Raw genomic sequence first — 20,215 nt, forward strand, 5'->3', positions numbered from 1 at the left:
ATCCCGACAGAAGTTGGTTTCAGATAGGCGGCTCAGCCTTCCATCCTTCCGAGGTCGGTAAAAATGAGTACCCAGCTTGCTGGGGGTAAAGGGAAGATGACTGGGGAAGGCACTGGCAAACCACCCCGTAAACAAAGTTTGCCTAGTAAACGTCGGGATGTGACGTCACCCCATGGGTCAGGAATGACCCGGTGCTTGCACAGGGGACTACCTTTACCTACCTTTTAAGGTAGGTTAGGTTGAGATTGCCCCAAGGTCACCCAGCAAACTTCCATTGCAGAGATGGGATTCAAACCTGGGTCTCCCAGGTCCTAGTCCAACACTCTCATCACTGTATCATGCTGGCTTAAGACCCATCCAAATGATTTAAAAGAGCATGCAAGGTTTTGAATTCTCCAGAACTCTTAATTAGGATAGATGTGAAAGAATGAAAGAAAGGAAGGAAGGAAGGAAGGAAGGAGGAAGAGAGGAAAGGAAGGAGGGAGGAAGGAAAGGAAGGAAGGAAGAAAGAAAGGAAGGAAGGAAGGAAGGAAGAGAGAAAGGAAGGAAGGAAGGAAGAAATGGAGGAAGGAAGAGACAGACAGACAGACAGACAGACAGACAGAAAGAAAGAAAGAAAGAAAGAAAGAAAGAAAGAGATGGAGGGAAGGGAAGGGAAGGGAAGGGAAGGGATGGGAAAAAAAGATCAGGTCATGATCTTCAGCCATTAGTCTGTTTCTGTTGGAGAGTCATGCAAACCTAGGAAGTCCTGGGCCTATGGTGTCAGCCCCCTGCTGGGGAGGGGGATTCCCTGCCCCCAGCTGTCACCCCCCACTGATCATCTGTCCAGCAGAGGGAAAGTGGTGAGAAAAATGAGGGGATGCCAGTAGCATCCCAGCGGCTTACATCACTCCCTGTGCACCCAGAATTAATGTCACCCCGGTGCCAGCATTGTTGGTGACATGCTGATATTACTTTTAGTGATCACAGGAAGTGACATCATCCCAGTGACGTTGCCAGCCTGGGCCTCCACAGCCACCATTAAGTACCGCCTGCCTGTTACCAAAGGGAACTTGGCAACCTTAGCTGGGCGTAGGTTGGAGTTGGTATCTGACACCCTTGGCCCTGTAGGAAGAAGATGGGGAGAACAGTTACAGCCCCCATTGTGAATATGAAAACCGGTGGTGAGTCACATGTCTGTCTAAGACCAAATGGATCACATAGGTTCCGTAAAAGGCAGCGAGCTGAAGGAAAACATGGTAGTCTTCATATTAATGACATTGGAGGTATTGCAGGATTGTTCCAGTGTGGACTTTTGTGAACGACAGCCCCCTTTATTGGATGGAAGAAAACCCTACTGGCCTTTCTGGTACCACACATGAACACACATGAAGCTGCCTTATACTGAATCAGATCCCTGGTCCATCAAAGTCAGTATTGTCTACTCAGGCCGGCAGCGGCTCTCCAGGGTCTCAGGCAGGGGTCTTTCACATCGCCTGCCTGCCTAGTCCCTTTAACTGGAGATGCCGGGGATTGTTCCTGGGACCTTCTGCATGCCAAGCACATGCTCGACCACTGAGCCACAGCCCCTCCTCTGCCGGTATGCTGCGTGCCCAGGAGCCTGGTCTCATTCAAGGGAAAAAGTCCTCTCTTCACCCATGTAACAGCAAGAGCATCCAGCTGTCTGAGCAGCTATTCCCAGAGAGAGAAGGAAGGCTCCCCCCACGTAGAAGCCACAACGGCAAGGTTTAGTCATAACCTGCATTAACAAGCAACACCCCCCGCCCCCCGGACCTTGAGGCCACATTTTAAACTTTGGGACTCCCTCTAGCTAAATCTGAGCAAAATAATAAGACCATTGAGCCTGAACCAATAGACCCTGAAAACCTTCCGCGGAGGACCTTGCCAGTAGGGTTGCCTGGTCCCTCTTCTCCTCCAGTGGGAGGCTTTTGTGTGTAAGCGCGTGTGCGCAGATGCACGTGCTTCACTTACGGTTTAGAACCGGAAGTGCCGCCTTGCAAGGAGCCTTATACCTCTTTGTTTGAGTGGTAAAGCAGCCATTTACCACTGGTAAAGTGGTAAAGTGGCATACCGCATGTGTGCATGTTTGCCCGCCGACCCTCAGGTGGTTGGCGGGCAGAGGGGTCAATTGCCGGGGGTTTGCCCGCCACCAGCGGGCACCTGGCAAACCCTACCTTCCAGGCTGACTGGGGAGACCTCTCTCCCCCTTCCCCTTGGGAAAATATCCCTCAGTAAGGCTCCTCCCTACCACAGGACCCATGTTTGTTTCTGCTGCAATGAACTAACACAGCTGCCCCTCTGGAATGAAAACCTGAACAAGTGCAGTCCTTCCCACGCCTCAAAAGAAGAGCCTCTCTTTCTTTGCCTTCATCAGGGGCTCGCTTGCATGTCCACCAGCTCGTCTGCGTCAAGACTTCATGCTCAGGATTCTGGAATGTAATCTCTCCAGAGTCTCTCCCCCCCACCCTCTTATTTTTGTTCATTATTGTTTGTCACTTCGCAGCTAGATTTGGCTATTTTATGAAAAGGATTCTAAATCTGTTTATTGTATGTTTGTGTTCCATGCATACACACAGCTGGTTTACATTAGAGAGGAATGCAGCCCAATCAGCAAATATAGCCAGCGTACACCAGCCTATTAGTTTTAAACATGAGCGGGCTACTTAGGGTCGAGGTTACATTTTGTTGAATCGGTGCCTATTTTGTTTATTTACTTTAGAAGATTTTTATCCCACTTTCCCTCCTACTCTGGGGACTTCAAGTGGCTTACAAAATGAAAGAGACATAAAAATACAGTATACACAGGCATAAACACCCAAACCGGACCCCTCCTTTCAGGCAGGTAATGAGCCACATGCATGTCCCAAGCTAATGACAGTGCCTACAGCATGGCTCACATAGAGCCACAGGCTCAGAGCCAAGGACCAAGAGCCCTTTGGCTCATTCCAAAGGCTTTCTGAGAGCCAGCGTGGTGTAGTGGTTAAGAGCTGTGGTTTGGAACGGTGGAGTCTGATCTGGAGAACCGGGTTTGATTCCCCACTCCTCCACATGAAGCCAGCTGGGTGACCTTGGGCTAGTCACAGCTTTTGCTGTTGGGGGGAGGGGAAGGGAAGGTGATTGCTCATAGACTGCAATATCACATGGTTTATCAGTGGATCCCTAGCCTTCTCAAAACCAAGGGACAAGTTAGTTCTTCCAGCAGAGTTCCTGAGGATGATGGCAGTGAATGCAGCTCTCATAAGATACAGGCTTCAGAGGACAATTGCACATAATGGTCCCAATCAGCAAATAATTCAGTGGCTCAGAGGAAGGAATGCTATCATATCCAGATCCCAACAGCTACCAGAAAGATGTGGCATTAAAGGGTTCAACTAGCCTAGTGTAGATAAAAGTGGGCGGAAAAGGAAACAGCATTATCCATCATAGATCAACCCATAAAAGAAAAAGAAGAGGAGTTGGTTTCTTTATGCCGATTTTCTCTACCTTTTTAAGGCAAATCAAACCACCATGCCATCACCTTCCCTTCCTCTCCCCACAGCAGATACCTTGTGAGGTAGGTGAGGCTGAGGGAGCTCGAAGAGAACCGTGAGTAGCCCAAGATCACCCAGCTGGCATCATGTGTAGAAGTGGGGAAACCAACCCGGTTCACCAGATTAAGAGTCTGCCGCTCATGTGGACGGGTGGGGAATCAAACCCGGTCCTCCAGATCAGAGTCCACCACTTTTAACCACTACACCACATTGGCAGGACACTGGGTGGTGGAGGAAAGTGCCATCAAGTCACAGCTGACTTATGGCGACCCCGTAAGGTTTTTCAAGGCAAAAGATATTTGGGGTAGTTTGCCATTGCTGGCCTCTGAGTGGGCTGAGAGAGTTCTGAGAGAACTGTGACTGGCCCAAGGTCACCCAGAAGGCTTCATGTGGAGGAGTGGGGAATTGAACCCGCTTCTCCAGATTAGAGTCTGCTGCTCTTAACCATGACACCACGCTAGCTCTCTAGGACGCTGGGACATTCTGTAAAGAACCACTCCACCTACCCCTCATTGCCCGAGACACCAGCGTGCCTTCATAGAAAACATGGGATACCAGAGAAGGACCAGTCCGTGGCTTCTGTAGAGAGTTGCTCCTCACTAAATGGAAGGGGGCTTGGTTCAGGTTTCAGAGCTTGCACCAGCACACAAGGGCTCCAACAATGGCCGGAGCAAGTCTCTGCTTTAGAGCTGTCCGTGGTCCTGCAGGCTGCCCTTACAATCCTTGTCCTACCACCCACTTTCTTCTGTTCTCTCCCTCTGCCCTTCGTTGACCCTCGCTGACGTTCAGCTAGACAACAACTACTCTAGTGCCGCCCCTTTGTAACTCTAGTCTATCCCTAGTAAACTGGGGTAGGTTTAGTTGAGGGAGCAGTAACTAGTTCAAAATTACTCAATGAGCATTCTAGCAGAGGGGGGATTTGAATTGAGATCTCCCACTCCCTAGTCCTCCATACCATGCTGGCCACGACAATGAGATTCATACACCATCCCTGAACAATTCACATTCTGCATGTAGGACTTCTTCTTTGTCTTACTAATTTTTTTAACTCGTCGAATTTAACAAATAAATTTTGATGCACATAAAGACGAGTTAATTTGATATTATTCAGGTTGCTGTTCGCACACCACATTAGTTCTTTTACCATATCTGTTTAGGCTTTCTTTAGAAGCCACAAGGACTTGAAATTCAAAACATCCAGGAATCCACCTTAACTTTTCCATTATTTCTTCAGATAACTTTGGAATTTTAAATGTTTTAGTCCTTTCCTATATCTTTCATGAGCCATTCCCCTTACCCCCAGTCACTTGAAGGCCTGAAGCACATAAGTTACTCCACGTGGTCTGAACTTGAACTCATTATGCCATGAAAACAAATGAAGCAAGGTTTTACACTAAGAAACATGAAGATTTTCTGGTGAGATAACTGCTTTCCAAGCGAAAATATTTAAAGTTACCAGGGACTTACTACAGTAATGCCAGATGGTGAGATTCTCTGTCATTTTGGAGGGCCACAAACCAATTGTTGCTTTCTGCCAAAGACTACATTGGCAACGTTTTAACACTGGCTCTTGCCAGAACTGTTCCTCAAAGAGTAGTGAGGATTGGGAAGAGTTTTATTGCAGCTTTAAAATGGAAGCTCTTTTTTTTAAAGCTACCTTATACTGAATCAGACCCTTGGTTCATCAAGGTCAGTATTGTCTACTCTGGCTCTCCAGGGACTTAATTGTGGTCTTTCACATCACTGGTCCTTTAACTGGAGATGCCAGGGATTGAACCTGGGACCTTCTGCATGCCAAGCAGATGCTCTACCTCTGAGCCACAGCCCCTCCCCGATCTGCAGGATGTGTGTTTTGAAACAGATGGAAGCAATGACAAAGGACTGTCCTCCCTTGGAAACCAATAGCCACGATCCCCAGTGTCTATTATTTTGGAGGGAATGTTGGGCTGCCATGGGTGGGAGATAGGGAAGTCACCCTTGCATGAACAGACGTCCCTCCGTTGATTGATTTTTTGAAATGGAATCCAACCCATGATGCTGAAGAAATAGAAATCATCCTACTTCTCTACTGTTCTTTGTCAAGCAATTGTTTTGTTCAAAGTCTGTAGGCAGATGCTGAGGAACAGCCATACAGAATTAGGAAGGAGCTCCTGGCTCACATGATCAAAAGTGGGTATGCAACACATGTGTGTGTAAAGTGCCATCAAGTCCCAGCCAACTAATGGTGACCTCATAGAGTTTTCAAGGCAAAAAACTAACAGAGATAGTTTGCCATTGCCTTCCTCTGCATAGCGACCCTGGTATTCCTTGGCGGTCTCCCATTCAAGTACTAACCAGGGCCGACCCTGCTTAGCTTCTGAGATCTGACAAGATCAGGCTAGCCTGGGCCATCCAGGCCATACATAAAACATAACATATATAAAAGGTATAGGAAAAGATAATTCTGGAGAGGTAACGGCGCTAGTCTATTGAAGCAAAGCAAAAGTCTGAAAGATGTCATCTTCCGTCTTGCTCTCTAGTTGTTTCTCTCCCTGGTTTTGCTGCTTTCCTGGTTTTGCTGTTTTATATTATCTTCAGTTTATGCTATAAAGAGAATGAAGGATCTGGGAGCATGCAAAAGGAAGGAAGGAGCTTTCAGTATGAAAGCCACACCACACCACTGAACGGTAAAGACAGTGAATATTAAAACAACAATAACATTTCCACATAAGTCTTTTTGGGGTTTGTGTGTGTGTGTGTGTGTGTGTGTGTGTATTTTCCAAAGAAGAGCTAAAAATAAGAAGCTTTAATCACTGGAAAGCAGTGTGGTTGGCAGATAGGTGTTAATCGCGTCAGTGCAGCCCTAGGAAGGGAGGTGGGAGGGAGGGAGAGACAGAAAGTAGATGCAGGAAATAATGAATGATCAAAATGTCACAATATTTTGGCTAGTTCAATAGTGAGTTTACTGAAGAGTCCTTGTTTTGTGTGTGTAATGAATGACTATGGGTTTAACTTACAATGATCTGCTTTGGTGCAGCCCTTACAAAAGTCAACACTTATGCACACTTAGCTTAGGTGTTGCTGAAGCAAAGGGGAGCTCATCTAACCCTCTGAAGGAAACTACAAATGAAGAAAACGTCTCCTTTTTATTTCTGTGTAGCTACCCTCTTTTCTGCCTTGTGGTCTCAGGTGGCTATGGAAACATCACAGAACGTATCAGATATCCATACTTAAGAACCCATAGCCCAGACTAGCCTGATCTCATTAGAGCTTGGAAGCTAAGCAGGGTCGGTACTTGGATGGGAGACCACCAAGGAAAACTCTGCAGAGGCAGGCAATGCAAACCACCTCTGCTTCTCACTTGCCTTGAAAGCCCCATGAAGGATCACCTGAAGCAGGTTGCAAAGGCCCTAATAACCTAGACTAGCCCTAATAACCTAGACTAGCCTGATCTTGTCAGAGCTCAGAAACTAAGCAGGGTCGGCCACAATCAGTACTTGGATGGGAGACCACCAAGGACAACTGGGGGAGCTATGCAGAGGAAGACACTGACAAACCACCTCTGCTCATTGCTTGCCTTGAAAACCCCATGAGGTGGAACTTCATGGGGTTGCCATGAGTCAGTTACAGCTCAGGACACTTTCCCTTTAACAAGAACTGGATATTTCTTGAAATGTGCATTGGGATGTGGATATGTTCGAGCTATTCCATCATTTTCATTCCATAACAACTGTTGTTCAAAAGTTTCAGCATCCAAGTACCATTTTCCCTCTTTTGTGCAAGAATTTGATTATGAGGCTGTCAATAGTTAGTTTTCCCAACAAAGGAAAGTCAGAGAGAATTGGGTGGGAGAAGAAGAAGAGCTGGTTTTTATATGCCAACTTTCTCTACCAATTAAGGAAGACTCAAACTAGCTTACAATCACCTTCCCTTCCCATCCCCACAACAGACAACCTGTGAGGTAGGTGGGGCTGAGAGAGCTCTAAGAGAGTGTGATTAGCCCAAGGTCACCCAGCTGGCTTCATGTGTAGGAGGGGAAAAACAAATCCAGTTCACCAGATTAGCCTCCAACGCTCATGTGGAGGAGTGGGGAATCAAACCTTGTTCTCCAGATCAGAGTCCACCGCTCCAAACCACCGCTCCAAACCACCTCTCTTAACCACTATACCATGCTGGTTAAAGATACTTCTCTAAACCAGCTGAACGACAATATTTGGGTCACACACTGAACCTGTCAGATTTCTGCACCATCCCTGAAAGAAACATTCTGGTAATTGTACTTTGAAAGGAGTCGAATACTGGATTTGACGTGTGCATTGCTGTTGTTATTCAGAGGTCTGTGAAGCAGACTGATGGAGGAATCTGTTCTTGCATTTTGTCTGTTCATTGAACTGGATGTTGGTATTTCATAAATGGAAGCTATTAATGTGCGTAAACGCTGGCCTTTCTGTTGTGGTTGAATTCCAGTTTGGTTAAACTTGCCAGGTAGATAATTTTAAAATGTTAGAAAATGTCAACCTGACATGTAGTAGAACAAAAATGTAAATATTTAAGGTCTCCGCTAAGCTGTTTTATATTATCTTCAGTTCATGCTGCTTTCAAAGCACTCAGATTTGCCCATAGATACAGATAGGCTTGCTGTGGGGAGGAGCTGAGCTTGTTCAGCCAAGCCGTGAACCAAATTCTCTCCCTGCTCTCATGTCTCACATTTCTCATGTTCAGTGGACAGAGCTTCTAGCGGTTTTAATTGGGAGCTTTCTGTACAGACAGCAACGATTCTGTATGTCAGAACATAAAAACCTGACCTTCTGCATCAGATCAATGATACACTTAGAGCAGCATTCCATTTTCTGAAGTGGCCAAACTGCAGGTGCCCTTGAAGGTCCCCCAAGCAAAGGCACAGAGGACAAATGTGCTCCCTGTGTCCTCCCCCCATTTAGCATTTAATGGTATACTGCTGCTGTACACTAAGGCTCTTTAAGCCTTCCAAGTTGGCAGCCATCACAACATCCTAGGGCAGGGAGTTCCACAATTTAACTATGCGTTGTGTGAAGAAATACTTCCTTTTATGTGTCTTGAATCTCTCACCCTCCAGCTTCAGCAGATGCCCCCGTGTTCTAGTATTATGACAGAGGGAGAAAAGCTTCTCCCTGTCCACTCTTTCCATCCTCTATCATGTCTCCCTTTAACCGCCTTCTTTCCAAGCTAAACAGCCCTAAGCATTTTAGCCGCTCCTCATAGGGCAGTTGCTCTAGTCCCCTGATCACTTTGGTTGCTCTTTTCTGTTCCTTCTCAAGCTCTGCAATATCCTTTTTTAGGTGTGGTGACCAGAACTGTACACAGTATTCCAAGTGTGGTCTCACCATAGATTTGTACAAGGGCAGTGTGATAGTAGCATTCCTCGAATAATTATGGCCAGCATGAAATTTGCCTTTTTCACAGTGGCCGCACACTGGGTTGACATCTTCATCGAGCTATCTACTGCCACCCCAAGATCCCTTTCTTGGCCTGTCGCTGCCAGCACAGATCGCACAACAAAGCCTTGTTATAAATATGACTTCCCAACACCTATTGTGATACAATATCCCAGGATTCCACAGGAAGCCTGTTCAGCTGCTGCAATGCCCCTCTGACGTCTTTGCTACGTTTTCTGCCAAGACTCCTGACTATGTTTCTCAGAGGAATCTTCAGGTCTGGAGGCCAGCATGTTGGGGGAAGAATGCATGTAATGACTAACACTTGGCATCTTTTCCACTGCTCGCAATGGCCTGGCGAGCAGCGCTGTGAAGCAGCTGAAAATGCATGGGGCCATGGGGGAATCTCTACAGTCGTATTTTCAGAATTTCTTGGCCTGGAGTCAGACAGCTGAGGACGAAAGATTCTTAGGACAGTTCCGTGCAATGGCATTATTATGTAAAAGATTGTGGCTTCAACTCAATGACCTTCCTCGACACCCCCCACAATCTGCCAAGAATTCTGATAGATTTACGAGCTGTTATTACTGAGGTCTCTCTCCCCCCCACTTCCTTTCTACTAAAACATTGGACACAGAATGCTCCAAATATTATTTGGTGTACAGTGCAGCCTACAGAGAATGATAAGGTGAAGAAACAAAGAGGTGCCCTTCGGCATGTGGAAGGCTACTTGCCCTCATGGACGGGCTGTGAGAAAAGATGTTCTCCCTCCTGTGCAGGAAGAAGAATGAGGGCTGTAGTAGAGGCCACCTGTTTCAACATGGTGTAAAGCCTTGTGCAAGAGAGCCAGCGTGGTGTAGTGGTTAAGAGCGGTGGTTTGGAGTGGTAGAGTCTGATCTGGAGAACTGGTTTTGATTCCCCACTCCTCCACATGAACGGCAGAGGCTACTCTGGTGAACCGGGTTGGTTTCCCCACTCCTACGCATGAAACCTGCTAGGTGACCTTAGACTAGTCACACTCTCTCAGCCTCACCTACCTCACAGGGTATCTGTTGTGATTGTAAGGGAAGGTGATTGTAAACCAGTTTGATTCTTCCTTAAGTAGTAAAGCAACTCGGAATATAAAAACCAACTCCTCCTCCTCCTCCTCCTTGTCTTTGAAGGCCAGCACTAGCTCGTGTTTTCCTTCTCACCGTGGTTCTCTGGGTCCAGCCCAGAATGTGTAAAGATGACCTCTTAAAAGATTCTCCTTTTTTACAATATCAGTTCACACTTGGCATCACAACTTGCATTATAGGATTATCTTATCACGAAGGAAGCAAATGCAAATTCGTGGCCTAGTCTTATCCCATTCTGGGGCCAGAACCAGGTTTTATTAGGCCACCGTGCACAGGATTTCCAGGGATGCCTGTACTAGAGATCTGTCTTCTCCATAATACTAGAATGTGGGGTCATCTGCTGAAACTGGAGGTTGAGAGACTCAAAATAGATAAAGGGAAGTAATTCTTCACACAATGCATAGTTAAATTGTGGAACTCCCTGCCCCAGGATGTGGTGATGGCTGCCAATTTGGAAGGTTTTAAGAGGGGAGTGGACATGCTCATGGAGGAGAGGGCTATTCATGGCTATTAGTAAAGATTGATACTAGTCATGATTCATACCTATTCTCTCCAGTCTCAGAGGGTCATGCCTGTTATATTAGGTGCTGTGAAACACAGGCAGGATGGTGCTGCTGCAGTTGTCTTGTTTGGGGGCTTCCTAGAAGCACCTGGTTGGCCAATGTGTGAACAGACTGCTGGACAAGATGGGCCTCAGTCTGATCCAGCATGGCTTTTCTTATGTTCTTATCTGTGTGCATTTGTTTGTTTTACTTTATTTATAGCCCACCTTTCTTACTGAGACTCAAGGTGGATTACACAGTGTAAGTCAATGCAGTCAATAGGGTGAGAAATGTAATAAGGACTGTAATAGTACGGAGATTACAAAAGGAGGAAACAAAGCAATAAAGCAGGGGGCAAAAATTAAACAATGCAGAATGTGGTATTACAAAAATAGAAGACAAGGCAGGGAGAGCAGAATAGTGTCACTGTCTACAGCCAGCAGGCAATACATATTTCACATGCAATGTTCCTTATTTTTAAAAAGCACCCTCAAATGTCTTTTTCAAGATTGCAACTCTTCTCCAGGGACTGGAGAAAGTATGATTTCCCCCAGATGCCCTGAGAATGATCCCTTCCCCAAGCATGAACTTCAGGGTCAGACACTGAGACCTGGGGTTGCCAGCCTCCAGGTGATGGCTGGAGATCTTCTGGGATCACAACTGATCTTCAGGCAACAGAAATCAGTTCACCTGGAGAAAATGGCCACTTTGGAAGGACGACTGTATGGCATTCTGTCCCATTGAAGTCCCTTCCCTCCCCAAACCCTTCCCTCCTCGGGCTTCACCCCCCCCCCAATTTCCCAACCTGTAGCTGGCACCTGGCAACCATAGTTACAAGGCTGTTAGAAAGGTTATGGAGTAGGTTTTTGTAGCACTCTGAATGCTGCAAAGGTCACACTGTGAAAATTAAGTAGAAACACGAGCAAAAGACAGAAAACGAGATTGTTGGCGGGTTTTGCGAAAAAAATTTAGGATTCATTTACAAAACTGTATTCGTTGCAAGATCCTTCTCCCCTTGAAAAAACGGGTTATTTCTAAGTGGATTCGCTGCTGCACCTGTCAAAAAGCTGCCTCAAGCTGCAGTTCTGCACTGGTTCCTTGGGAGTAAGAACCATCATAATCCCCTGGGACTCCCTTCTAGATTTACATGGATAGACCTGCTCTGGGGGCACTGAAACCTGAGTCCTTCCTCTGTTCAGAAAACTATTAGCGGTCTCCAGGCCTTGCTTGCCAGGAGAGCACATTTGTGCTGGGACAGACTGACCTTTGATCCTTTCCCATTGGAGAACTTGTGGGGTGGGGGGGGAACAAAAGCAATGAGCAGACCAAATTGGACTGTAAAAAGCTGAGGAGAAGGGGGGAGCCTGGGCAGATTTGTAGGGGTGGGGGAACATAAATATAACGTAGCAAATGTTATTGGCAGATTTGCCTCCTATCAGCTTCAAGATGTTGAGTACCGGAGAGATCATTCACCAGATGCTCTGCACAAACAATCCAATACTGCTTCCTGGCCTTTTTTTGAAGACGCCCCCTCTATTGGAAACACTTCCTGACCCCATTGGCTTCGCACTGAATATGGACCCTTGTACACAGATGTCCCTTAACGCAGGAGCCCACCTCCTACAAGTTCCCACACTTGTTTTATGTCAGTCCCAGCCGTCCAGGCTTATCACCTTGTTCTCTGGAACCAGTTTTTTTGTTTTTTTAAGCAAGTCTGTATTCTCTGCTGGTGTAAACTGAGGCTGTTCCACTGAAATGAGTGCGCTCTAAGGTTGCCAACCTCCAGGTACTAGCTGGAGACCTCCTGCTATTACAACTGATCTCCATCCGATAGTGATCACTTCTCCTGGAGGAAATGGCCACTTTGGCAATGGGGCTCTATGGCCTTGAAGTCCCTCCCCAAACCCCGCCCTCCTCAGGCTCCGTCCCAAAATCTCCCACTGGTGGCAAAGAGGGACCTGGCAACCCTGGTGTGCTCCCTTGGACAAAACCCGTTGTTTGTTTGTTTGTTCACTTTAGTTGTATCCCGCCTTTCTCTCCAATGGGAACCCAAAGCGGCTGACATTGTTCTCCTCTGCTCTGTTTTTTCCTCACCACAACCCTGTGAGGGAGGTTAGGCTGAGAGTGTGCAGCTGGCCCAGGGCCACCCAGCATGCTTCCGTAGCACGAGTGGGGATTTGAACCTGGGTTTTCCAGATTCTGGTCTGACACTTTAACCACTACACCATGCTGGCCATTTGGTTACTCCCACCTGTAGTCAGGACAGTCACTCCAAGATTTATGCCATTTCTGCACGGGAGGTTTTGCCGTGGATTTACTGCTTTCTAGATGCACATTTTTCCTATCTGAATTTTCAAAACTCTGCATGGGAATTTTTTTCCCGAGTTTTGAGAACTTGGATGGAAAAAACGGGCATCTAGAGAGCGGCAAATCCACTGCAAAACCTCCCATGCAGAAATAGTCTTAGAGTTTTTATTTTTTGGACTAGCCTTCCCGAAGTAGTTGGGTAGGCTGCTCCTTTGTTGAGTTTCTGCAAGTCTCCTGATATACTGTCCAGCCCACCACTTAAACTCTGCCTGTGATGTTCAGTTCGGTCTGGGTAGTGTTGGTTGGGGGACCAGGAAATTATGGTCTGGTGGCCTAAGCAGCATCCCTGTTTAGTTTTGGCTACTTTAAATTTCCCTTGTTCCTCGGCGGTTTTGTTTTGAATTGTGTCCCATGGCTGCTGCTGTTCTGTAAGAGTTAAGAAATTGACTGGTATTAGTGTGACTTTGGTGTCAGTAATAGCTGTTTTACTGAGGTTACTTTGATATGGAAGTTAGGGGACCTGCAAGGAGGGAGAGGGGAAATTCCATTTACTGCCTCCTCACCACTAGCTTTGTCTTCTCCACCAGATCTCTGGCTTAGATTTTTTCTCTCTCAACTTGCTGCACAGGCTCCAGCTTAACTTCTCTCACCTGGTTTGGCATCCCTGACTCTTGGCCACTCAGTCATTAACTCCCTCCTCCCCCCACCCAATAAAGCAGGGCGGGAGGCCATTGCTGGCTTCACCATCCCCTTCTTGTCTGCTCCTGGGTAACACCATTGTGTTCATCACCATCCTTCCTGAAATTGGCCAGGTTTGTTTGTGACTCAATGTCTGCTCATGCTAGGGTTCCCAGTTGCCAGGTATTGGCGGGCAATTGCCCATCAATTCCTGTGGCTACCCACCACCCCTCAGCTGGTCAGCAGGCGGAAGAAGGCCTGCGGAAGGGGGGGCTATCTGCACACCCAACGTGATGATGTCACTTCCGGGTCCCGGCATTGCATGGGGGGGATGCTCTAGCACTTCCCCCCAAAATTTTATGGAAATCATAGAGTTTTGGGGAGAGAGCTAAAGCAACTCCTGGTGCAATGCTGAAACCCAGAAGTGCTGTCATCGCACTGGGTGTGCGGATTGCTGCCCCCAACCCTGCCTCTTGGAAGCTCCTGCCAGTTTCCAAGAGTTGCAACCCTAGCTCCTGGGTTGCAACGCTAGCTCAAGCACAGATGCCAAGTTTATTTTGGGGGGAAGGGTGTTACCCTGAAATTAGATTTTGTGTCAAAAATAAGATCTAGACAAAAATCTAAGAGACTTATTTAGTTATATGACGATGGCGGCAAGAGTGGTCTTTGCAATGATGTGGAAGCAAGAGGATATTCCAGAATTAGAGAAATGGCAACAAAATATGTCAGAATACGCAGTGATGGCAAAACTAACCAGTATGCTGAGAGGAAGAATGATGAATGAACTCCAAAAGAATTGGAAATGCTATTTTGAATATGCAAATTTGAAGCTATAAAACAAGATACTAGTACGTACACAGTAGACGTAGTGATTTTGGTAAGAAAGACAGTAAAAGCGGAAACTGCGCTAAGAAATTAAATAATACTGAAGAAACCATAGTTTATAGCAGAAATGACAGATAGATATCATAATGTTAAATGTAAAATTTAGAAATATTAAGACGGCTATATATTGTGATTCTAAGAATTGTTAATCACCAACCCCGGAAGAAGCCCAATCTGTATATGAATGGGATGTATGTAGTGTATGTTGTGTTATGCTGTGATAAAATATAATAAAATGTTATTTTAAAAAAAAATAAGATGTTACCGAAAAGCTGAGGATCCCCTGGATTTGCGAGACACTGATTGAAGCTGTAGCTGGCAGATTTTTGTATCCCCATAGCAGCCAGGCCCTGTCTATAAGATATAAGCATGGTTATTCCATGCTGGTGTTTTAAACTGTTTATATTGTATTCATTGGTATGAAAATCATCTCAGGCACCTTGGTGGAGAGAGTGGGAAAGGGGATGATAGAAGTAATAGAAAACTATCAAACATGCCTCAATCAACAGTTTTGGCAGCTGATGATGACTGATTGATTGATCTATTTCATTTGCAGCCGGATGGAGCCAGCAAGGAGTGTGTCTTCATTGAGAAAGTCCTAGAGAACAATTACACTGCGCTGATGTCAGCAAAGTACCCCGGCTGGTACGTTGGCTTCACCAAAAAAGGGAGGCCTCGGAAAGGGCCCAAGACACGGGAAAACCAGCAAGACGTCCATTTTATGAAAAGATACCCAAAGGGCCAAGTGGATTTACAGAAACCTTTCAAGTATACCACAGTGACCAAGAGGACTAAGAGGATACGGCCCACCAACCTTAGTTAAAAGACAGACAAAAGACAGTGTCGTGCGATTAAATTACAAAAGATAAGACTGTACCAGAGAAATATTTTTACACTAAAAAAAAAAATAAGGGAGAAGCTCTATTTTTGTACATTGTGTTTAATTTTTTTTTTAAAGACTAGATTGAAAAAAAATAACGCTGGGGAAGTTGTAAAAGATTTATTGTGACTTGAAGAAGAAAACAAATGGCTCTATTTAAATTGACTCTTTTTTTTTTTTTTTTTTTTTTTGCTGTGGATTGACCTACAGGTGCTTATTTCTCTTTTGGAACGGACGACTTTTTCAAGCCAATGCCCAGAGGGGAGGAGGGGAAAAAAAATCTTATGACTAAAAACCTACCACAAACCAAAGAAAAACCAAAGTTCTTTTCCCAAAGTCCCTCTGACCCCCCCTTGGATAATTCTCTGGTGTCGCAGTTTTGATTGTCTGCTGTGAGCTCGACCGAGACGCGATGGTGCACGAACCAGTCATTGGGCTTCCATGGAGAGCTCAATACCTCAGTCCTTTGTAACCTTTCCGACGACATAAGGTGTCACGGCTCTGTGATCCTGCATTGTGCTCACTTCTGGAGAATGCTGCTACCTTCGAGTGACTTAAGTAAAAAAAAAATAACCTAATACACCAATGATAAGGGAATATTTTAAAACCAGCTCTATTATATATAAATATATATATTATATATTATATATATTAGCTATTTATTTCACCTCTCTGTATATTGCAGTTCCATGAATCAAGTATTACTGCCTCAACAATTAAAAACAAATTATTTAAAACACACATTACATGTATTACTGCTGTTCACATGTTCTCCCTTTGTCTAGCTTTGTACTGAACTGAACCAATACCTGTACCCTAAAAATTGCTGCCTGAGTGTGAACTCAGTAAGAATTTCAGTTCCTGTAATTAGAATCCAGAACTGACGATCAGAAAAGCCTAGAGACCAATTATTTCTTTTCCTGGCTGGCAGAAAGAATCTCATTCCGTAACATTTGTATTCTGCCTTGTCTGAGTACAGGTGGAGTTTAAAAATATGGCATGCAAAGGGGATTTTTTTAAAATTGGGGGGTATTACACAAATCATTTTCTGGTTCTGCCAAGATCATTTAGGTGCAGCATGGTATAAATTTTTGGGGGGAGGGAGGGGTAATTCAAAAAAAGACCTCCAACAGTGCATTAGCACTAAGTCCGTAGGGCTGATTCGCATGTTACTAAGTTCTATCGGCTGCCACAAGGACTTTTGATTAGACATGAAACTGGAATCCCGTGCTCGGAACATTATTCCCAGGTATACACAGGCCCAGTTCAGATTGCAAAAACAGTGTGTCCCTTCCCTGTCCCCCCAGTACTATTTTACCAAGCTGAAACAGCCTGGGGGATTGACACTATCTCCCCATTTGGGCAATATACCAAGTACCAATGGCTAAATGTTAGTTTTCCCCAGTGGGGGAAGTATCAGAATCCTAGGGGTGTTTGGGTCGTGAAAACAGCCCTGAGCCCCCTCTTCCCTCATTCCATGGTCCCAGTCTGAATTCTGCTTGCCCACACCTGGGAATTGCATTCCAAGCACAGAACTAACAAAAGATGTAAGACATATCTGCGGGCCCCCACAAAGATTTCATAACATGTGAATTGGCCCATCAAATGACAAGAGCTGATCTGGGCATGCTGTTTGCCAGTCGGAGGCTGCTTGATTCCTCCATCTGAGCTGGACTAGACCAATGTTGAACTGCCATGAAGAACGGAAGTAATTGCTGGAGTTTTCTTGTAAACATTTCTCTTGAGAAAATTTGTTTACGGGTAGCATGCCAGTGATTACCTTCATCTGAAAATGGCATCTTTCTTTCTTTCTTTCTTTCTTTCTTTCTTTCTTTCTTTCTTTCTTTCTTTCTTTCTTTCTTTCTTTCTTTCTTTCTTTCTTTCTTTCTTCCTTCCTTCCTTCCTTCCTTCCTTCCTTCCTTCCTTCCTTCCTTCCTTCCTTCCTTCCTTCCTTCCTTCCTTCCTTTCTCTCTCTTCCTTCCTTATTTCCTTCCTCTCCTCTCCATTGGAAACATATTTACATGGATGTAAGCACCAGTAAAAATCACTTACCTCCAAGAGTAAATGAGTTTAGGACTGAAGTGGAAGCTTAGCAGAAGTGTGATCTGTATAAATTTCTGATCGATGTCTGTATGTAAGCTATAAAGGGGAGTGCACTGGAAGCAGTCCTGTATTGAGGACGCGAGCAAAGGGAAATCCAGACTAAGTGACTTGGGGGCCACTGTGCTTGCCGTTAAAAGTTTGTGTACTTTGTTTAAAAATGCACTCTTAGTCGAAAGCTTTTTAAAATAAACTTTATTTTCCTTAAATAAGAAAACAGAAAGAGATTTGTGATTGCTCGGAGTAAACGATACATATGGGTTTGAGCAGCGCTCTTGACAAAGGGAGGTTTAACCTGGGGAGCATGTTCTCCGACAGCCTTCTTTATGTGCTCGTTTTAAATATTTTTATCCCCCTTTTCCAATGTACTAAAGGTACCATCTCAGTACTACCCAAATAATGATTCAGCTTTATTCACCCTGAAGCTTCAATAGCAGTCTGTATTGGGAAGAGGTTTTTTCACATGGATTGTCCATAGCGGAAACATCTGTTTCCAGTGCTTATGGATTACATTGTGGGAATGTAGGGTGGGGGTCAAGCAGCATTATAGCGTCACTTCCAGGTGAAAGCCTTTATGCCACAGTGTTCTTCCAGGTTGTGAAACCTGGAAGTGATGTCACAACACTGACTGACTCTTCCACTCCCCTTACTCCACCCCCAAAAGCTCTCAGGGGTTGAGAGACAGAGGTCTGTAAACCCTAGGGGCATATGTACATGTGTATAGTGTTGCATAAAGAATATGTTTATTATCTCTGGTTTGCACATTTAGGTCAAGTTCAAAATTTGCTACAGCTACACCTAGGGTTGCCAGGTCCCTCTTCGCCACCAGCAGGAGGTTTTTGGGGCGGAGCCTGAGCAGGGTTTGGAGAGGGACTTTAATGCCATAGAGTCCAATTGCTAAAGCAGCCATTTTTCTCCAGGGGAACTAATCTCTATCAGCTGGAGATCAGTTGTAATAGCAGGAGATCTCCAGCTATTACCTGGAGGTTAATATAAGTCAAGTCACACCTCTACCAATAGGGTCAGTATAGGAAAATCAGAACACAATTCAAACAAAAAAGTAAGTAAAATATAACCTAAATTCTATGATACAATCCAATACAACACTCATAGACCTCAACAATATATTATGGACAATTCCACCAATAATACACAAGTAGTAGTGGATATAACAGAGACTCTTTCTACTTGTGTATTATTGGTGGAATTGTCCATAATATACTGTTGAGACCTACAAGTGTTGTATTGGATTGTGTCATAGAATTTAGGTTATATTTTACTTACCTTTTTGTTTGAATTGTGTTCTGATTTTCCTATACATTACCTGGAGGTTGGCAACCCTAGCTACACCCCCAGTAAGTGTCTTCAGAATTGTGGCTAAAACTTAATGGAGCATCTCTGCCTGTAGACAGAATTCAGGATAATGACGATGAGTACCACCCATCTTTGATTGTCGGAATAAGCATTTCTCTCATGCTTCAGATGCTAAACACACATCTCTTATTCATGACAACATCTCTATATCATAGATGGGAAGCTGAGGCCGAGAGACGGCTGTTTGCCTATGCTTTGTCAAGGCAAAAAGTAAGATTTGGACTGAGGATTTATGGAAATGTTCTGTAGCGTTTTAGGGCTGCCCCTTCCATCACTGCTGCACATAGATACTCCAAATACGGTCATGACACAGAAGTGGATCCTTTTTTCACTCTCGCCCCCACCCCCAAATCTGGCACAGTTTTTATACTCTCTTTCCCAATGGAAGGCAGCCCTATAGAGCTTAAATGTACTCCTGCAGCCATGGTCTAAAGCTTTAGAGTTCCAATTATCAAGATCAAGAGCTCAAGAGCATAAATCTGGGGGTCTTGTAATAAAGGCGGGAAATAATTGAATCGCATTAGCTATGTGCCTGCCACGTTCGTAGGCATACGTAAATATTTGAGCTGCTGCTATGTTTGGCATAGACAAGCAAAGAGAAAAGGAACATGTCCTGGATATTACTTTTCCATTGAATCACGATTGCCATGACAGCATCGCAAAGGTAAGGTCTCCCAGAGCTAACTCGAGGCTTCCCAGATTAGGCTTCAATTCCTGATTTAGATACTCTTCGGTATATAAGAAGCTGCATTCACGTATTACGAAATCTTCCATCCATATACACAATCACATTGCAAACCAAAAAACCCACAACAGCCCTGGGCCAGGCATTGCGCGAGGTGAGTCTGCCTAACGGTCGCTCTTTAATCAGCCTAATTCTACGAACAACACTGTGGTATAAAGGTTTTAAAGGGAGATGTCTCTGTCGAGAACATTTTTATCCTGCTCCTCCTTCAAGAAGCACAAAGCAGCATGTGTGGTTCTTCCTCCCCCATCTGATCCTCACAACAGCCCTGTGAGGCAGGCTAGACTGAGAGAGGGACTGATCCAAAGGTATCCAGTAAGCTTCATGGCGGAATGGAGATTTGAACCCAGGTCTCCCGGACCCTAGTCCCAACCAACATACCACTCTGGCTGTCTGATCACCCATAAGCGACCCTGATTGTGCCCTGCCTATTGTTTGTGTAGCCCTCCAACAATTTTTGCTCATAATGAAAAGCCCCCCCCAAAGAAAGAAGGATCTAGAAATGTTACAGACATAATCACCCATGATCTTTCTTGGATGTATTCATGGGTGTCTTACTAAAAATATAATACACATAAACTAAAAATGAGGGGTATGCTTTTTGAGGGAACTTGTTTAGACAAGAAAATGCCACAATTCAGGTTCTGCTTTAAAACGGCTGCT

The 20,215-nt window shown here is 45.1% G+C and overlaps 1 protein-coding gene across 2 annotated transcripts in view; it reads left to right on the top strand.

The window, feature by feature from the left end:
- Window positions 1-15,502, top strand: part of FGF18 (fibroblast growth factor 18) — a 115,742-nt gene extending 100,240 nt beyond the window's left edge. For both annotated transcript variants that reach the window (XM_056856395.1, XM_056856396.1), the window contains one exon: window positions 15,010-15,502. In XM_056856395.1, coding sequence (XP_056712373.1) covers window positions 15,010-15,276 — 267 coding nt within the window. In that variant the 3' untranslated portion in view covers window positions 15,277-15,502. The remainder of the gene's footprint in view (window positions 1-15,009) is intronic.
- Window positions 15,503-20,215: the final 4,713 nt, after the last annotated feature.

The sequence above is a fragment of the Euleptes europaea genome, chromosome 10 (assembly GCF_029931775.1).
Source record: "Euleptes europaea isolate rEulEur1 chromosome 10, rEulEur1.hap1, whole genome shotgun sequence".
In the NCBI taxonomy this organism is placed as follows: domain Eukaryota; kingdom Metazoa; phylum Chordata; class Lepidosauria; order Squamata; family Sphaerodactylidae; genus Euleptes; species Euleptes europaea.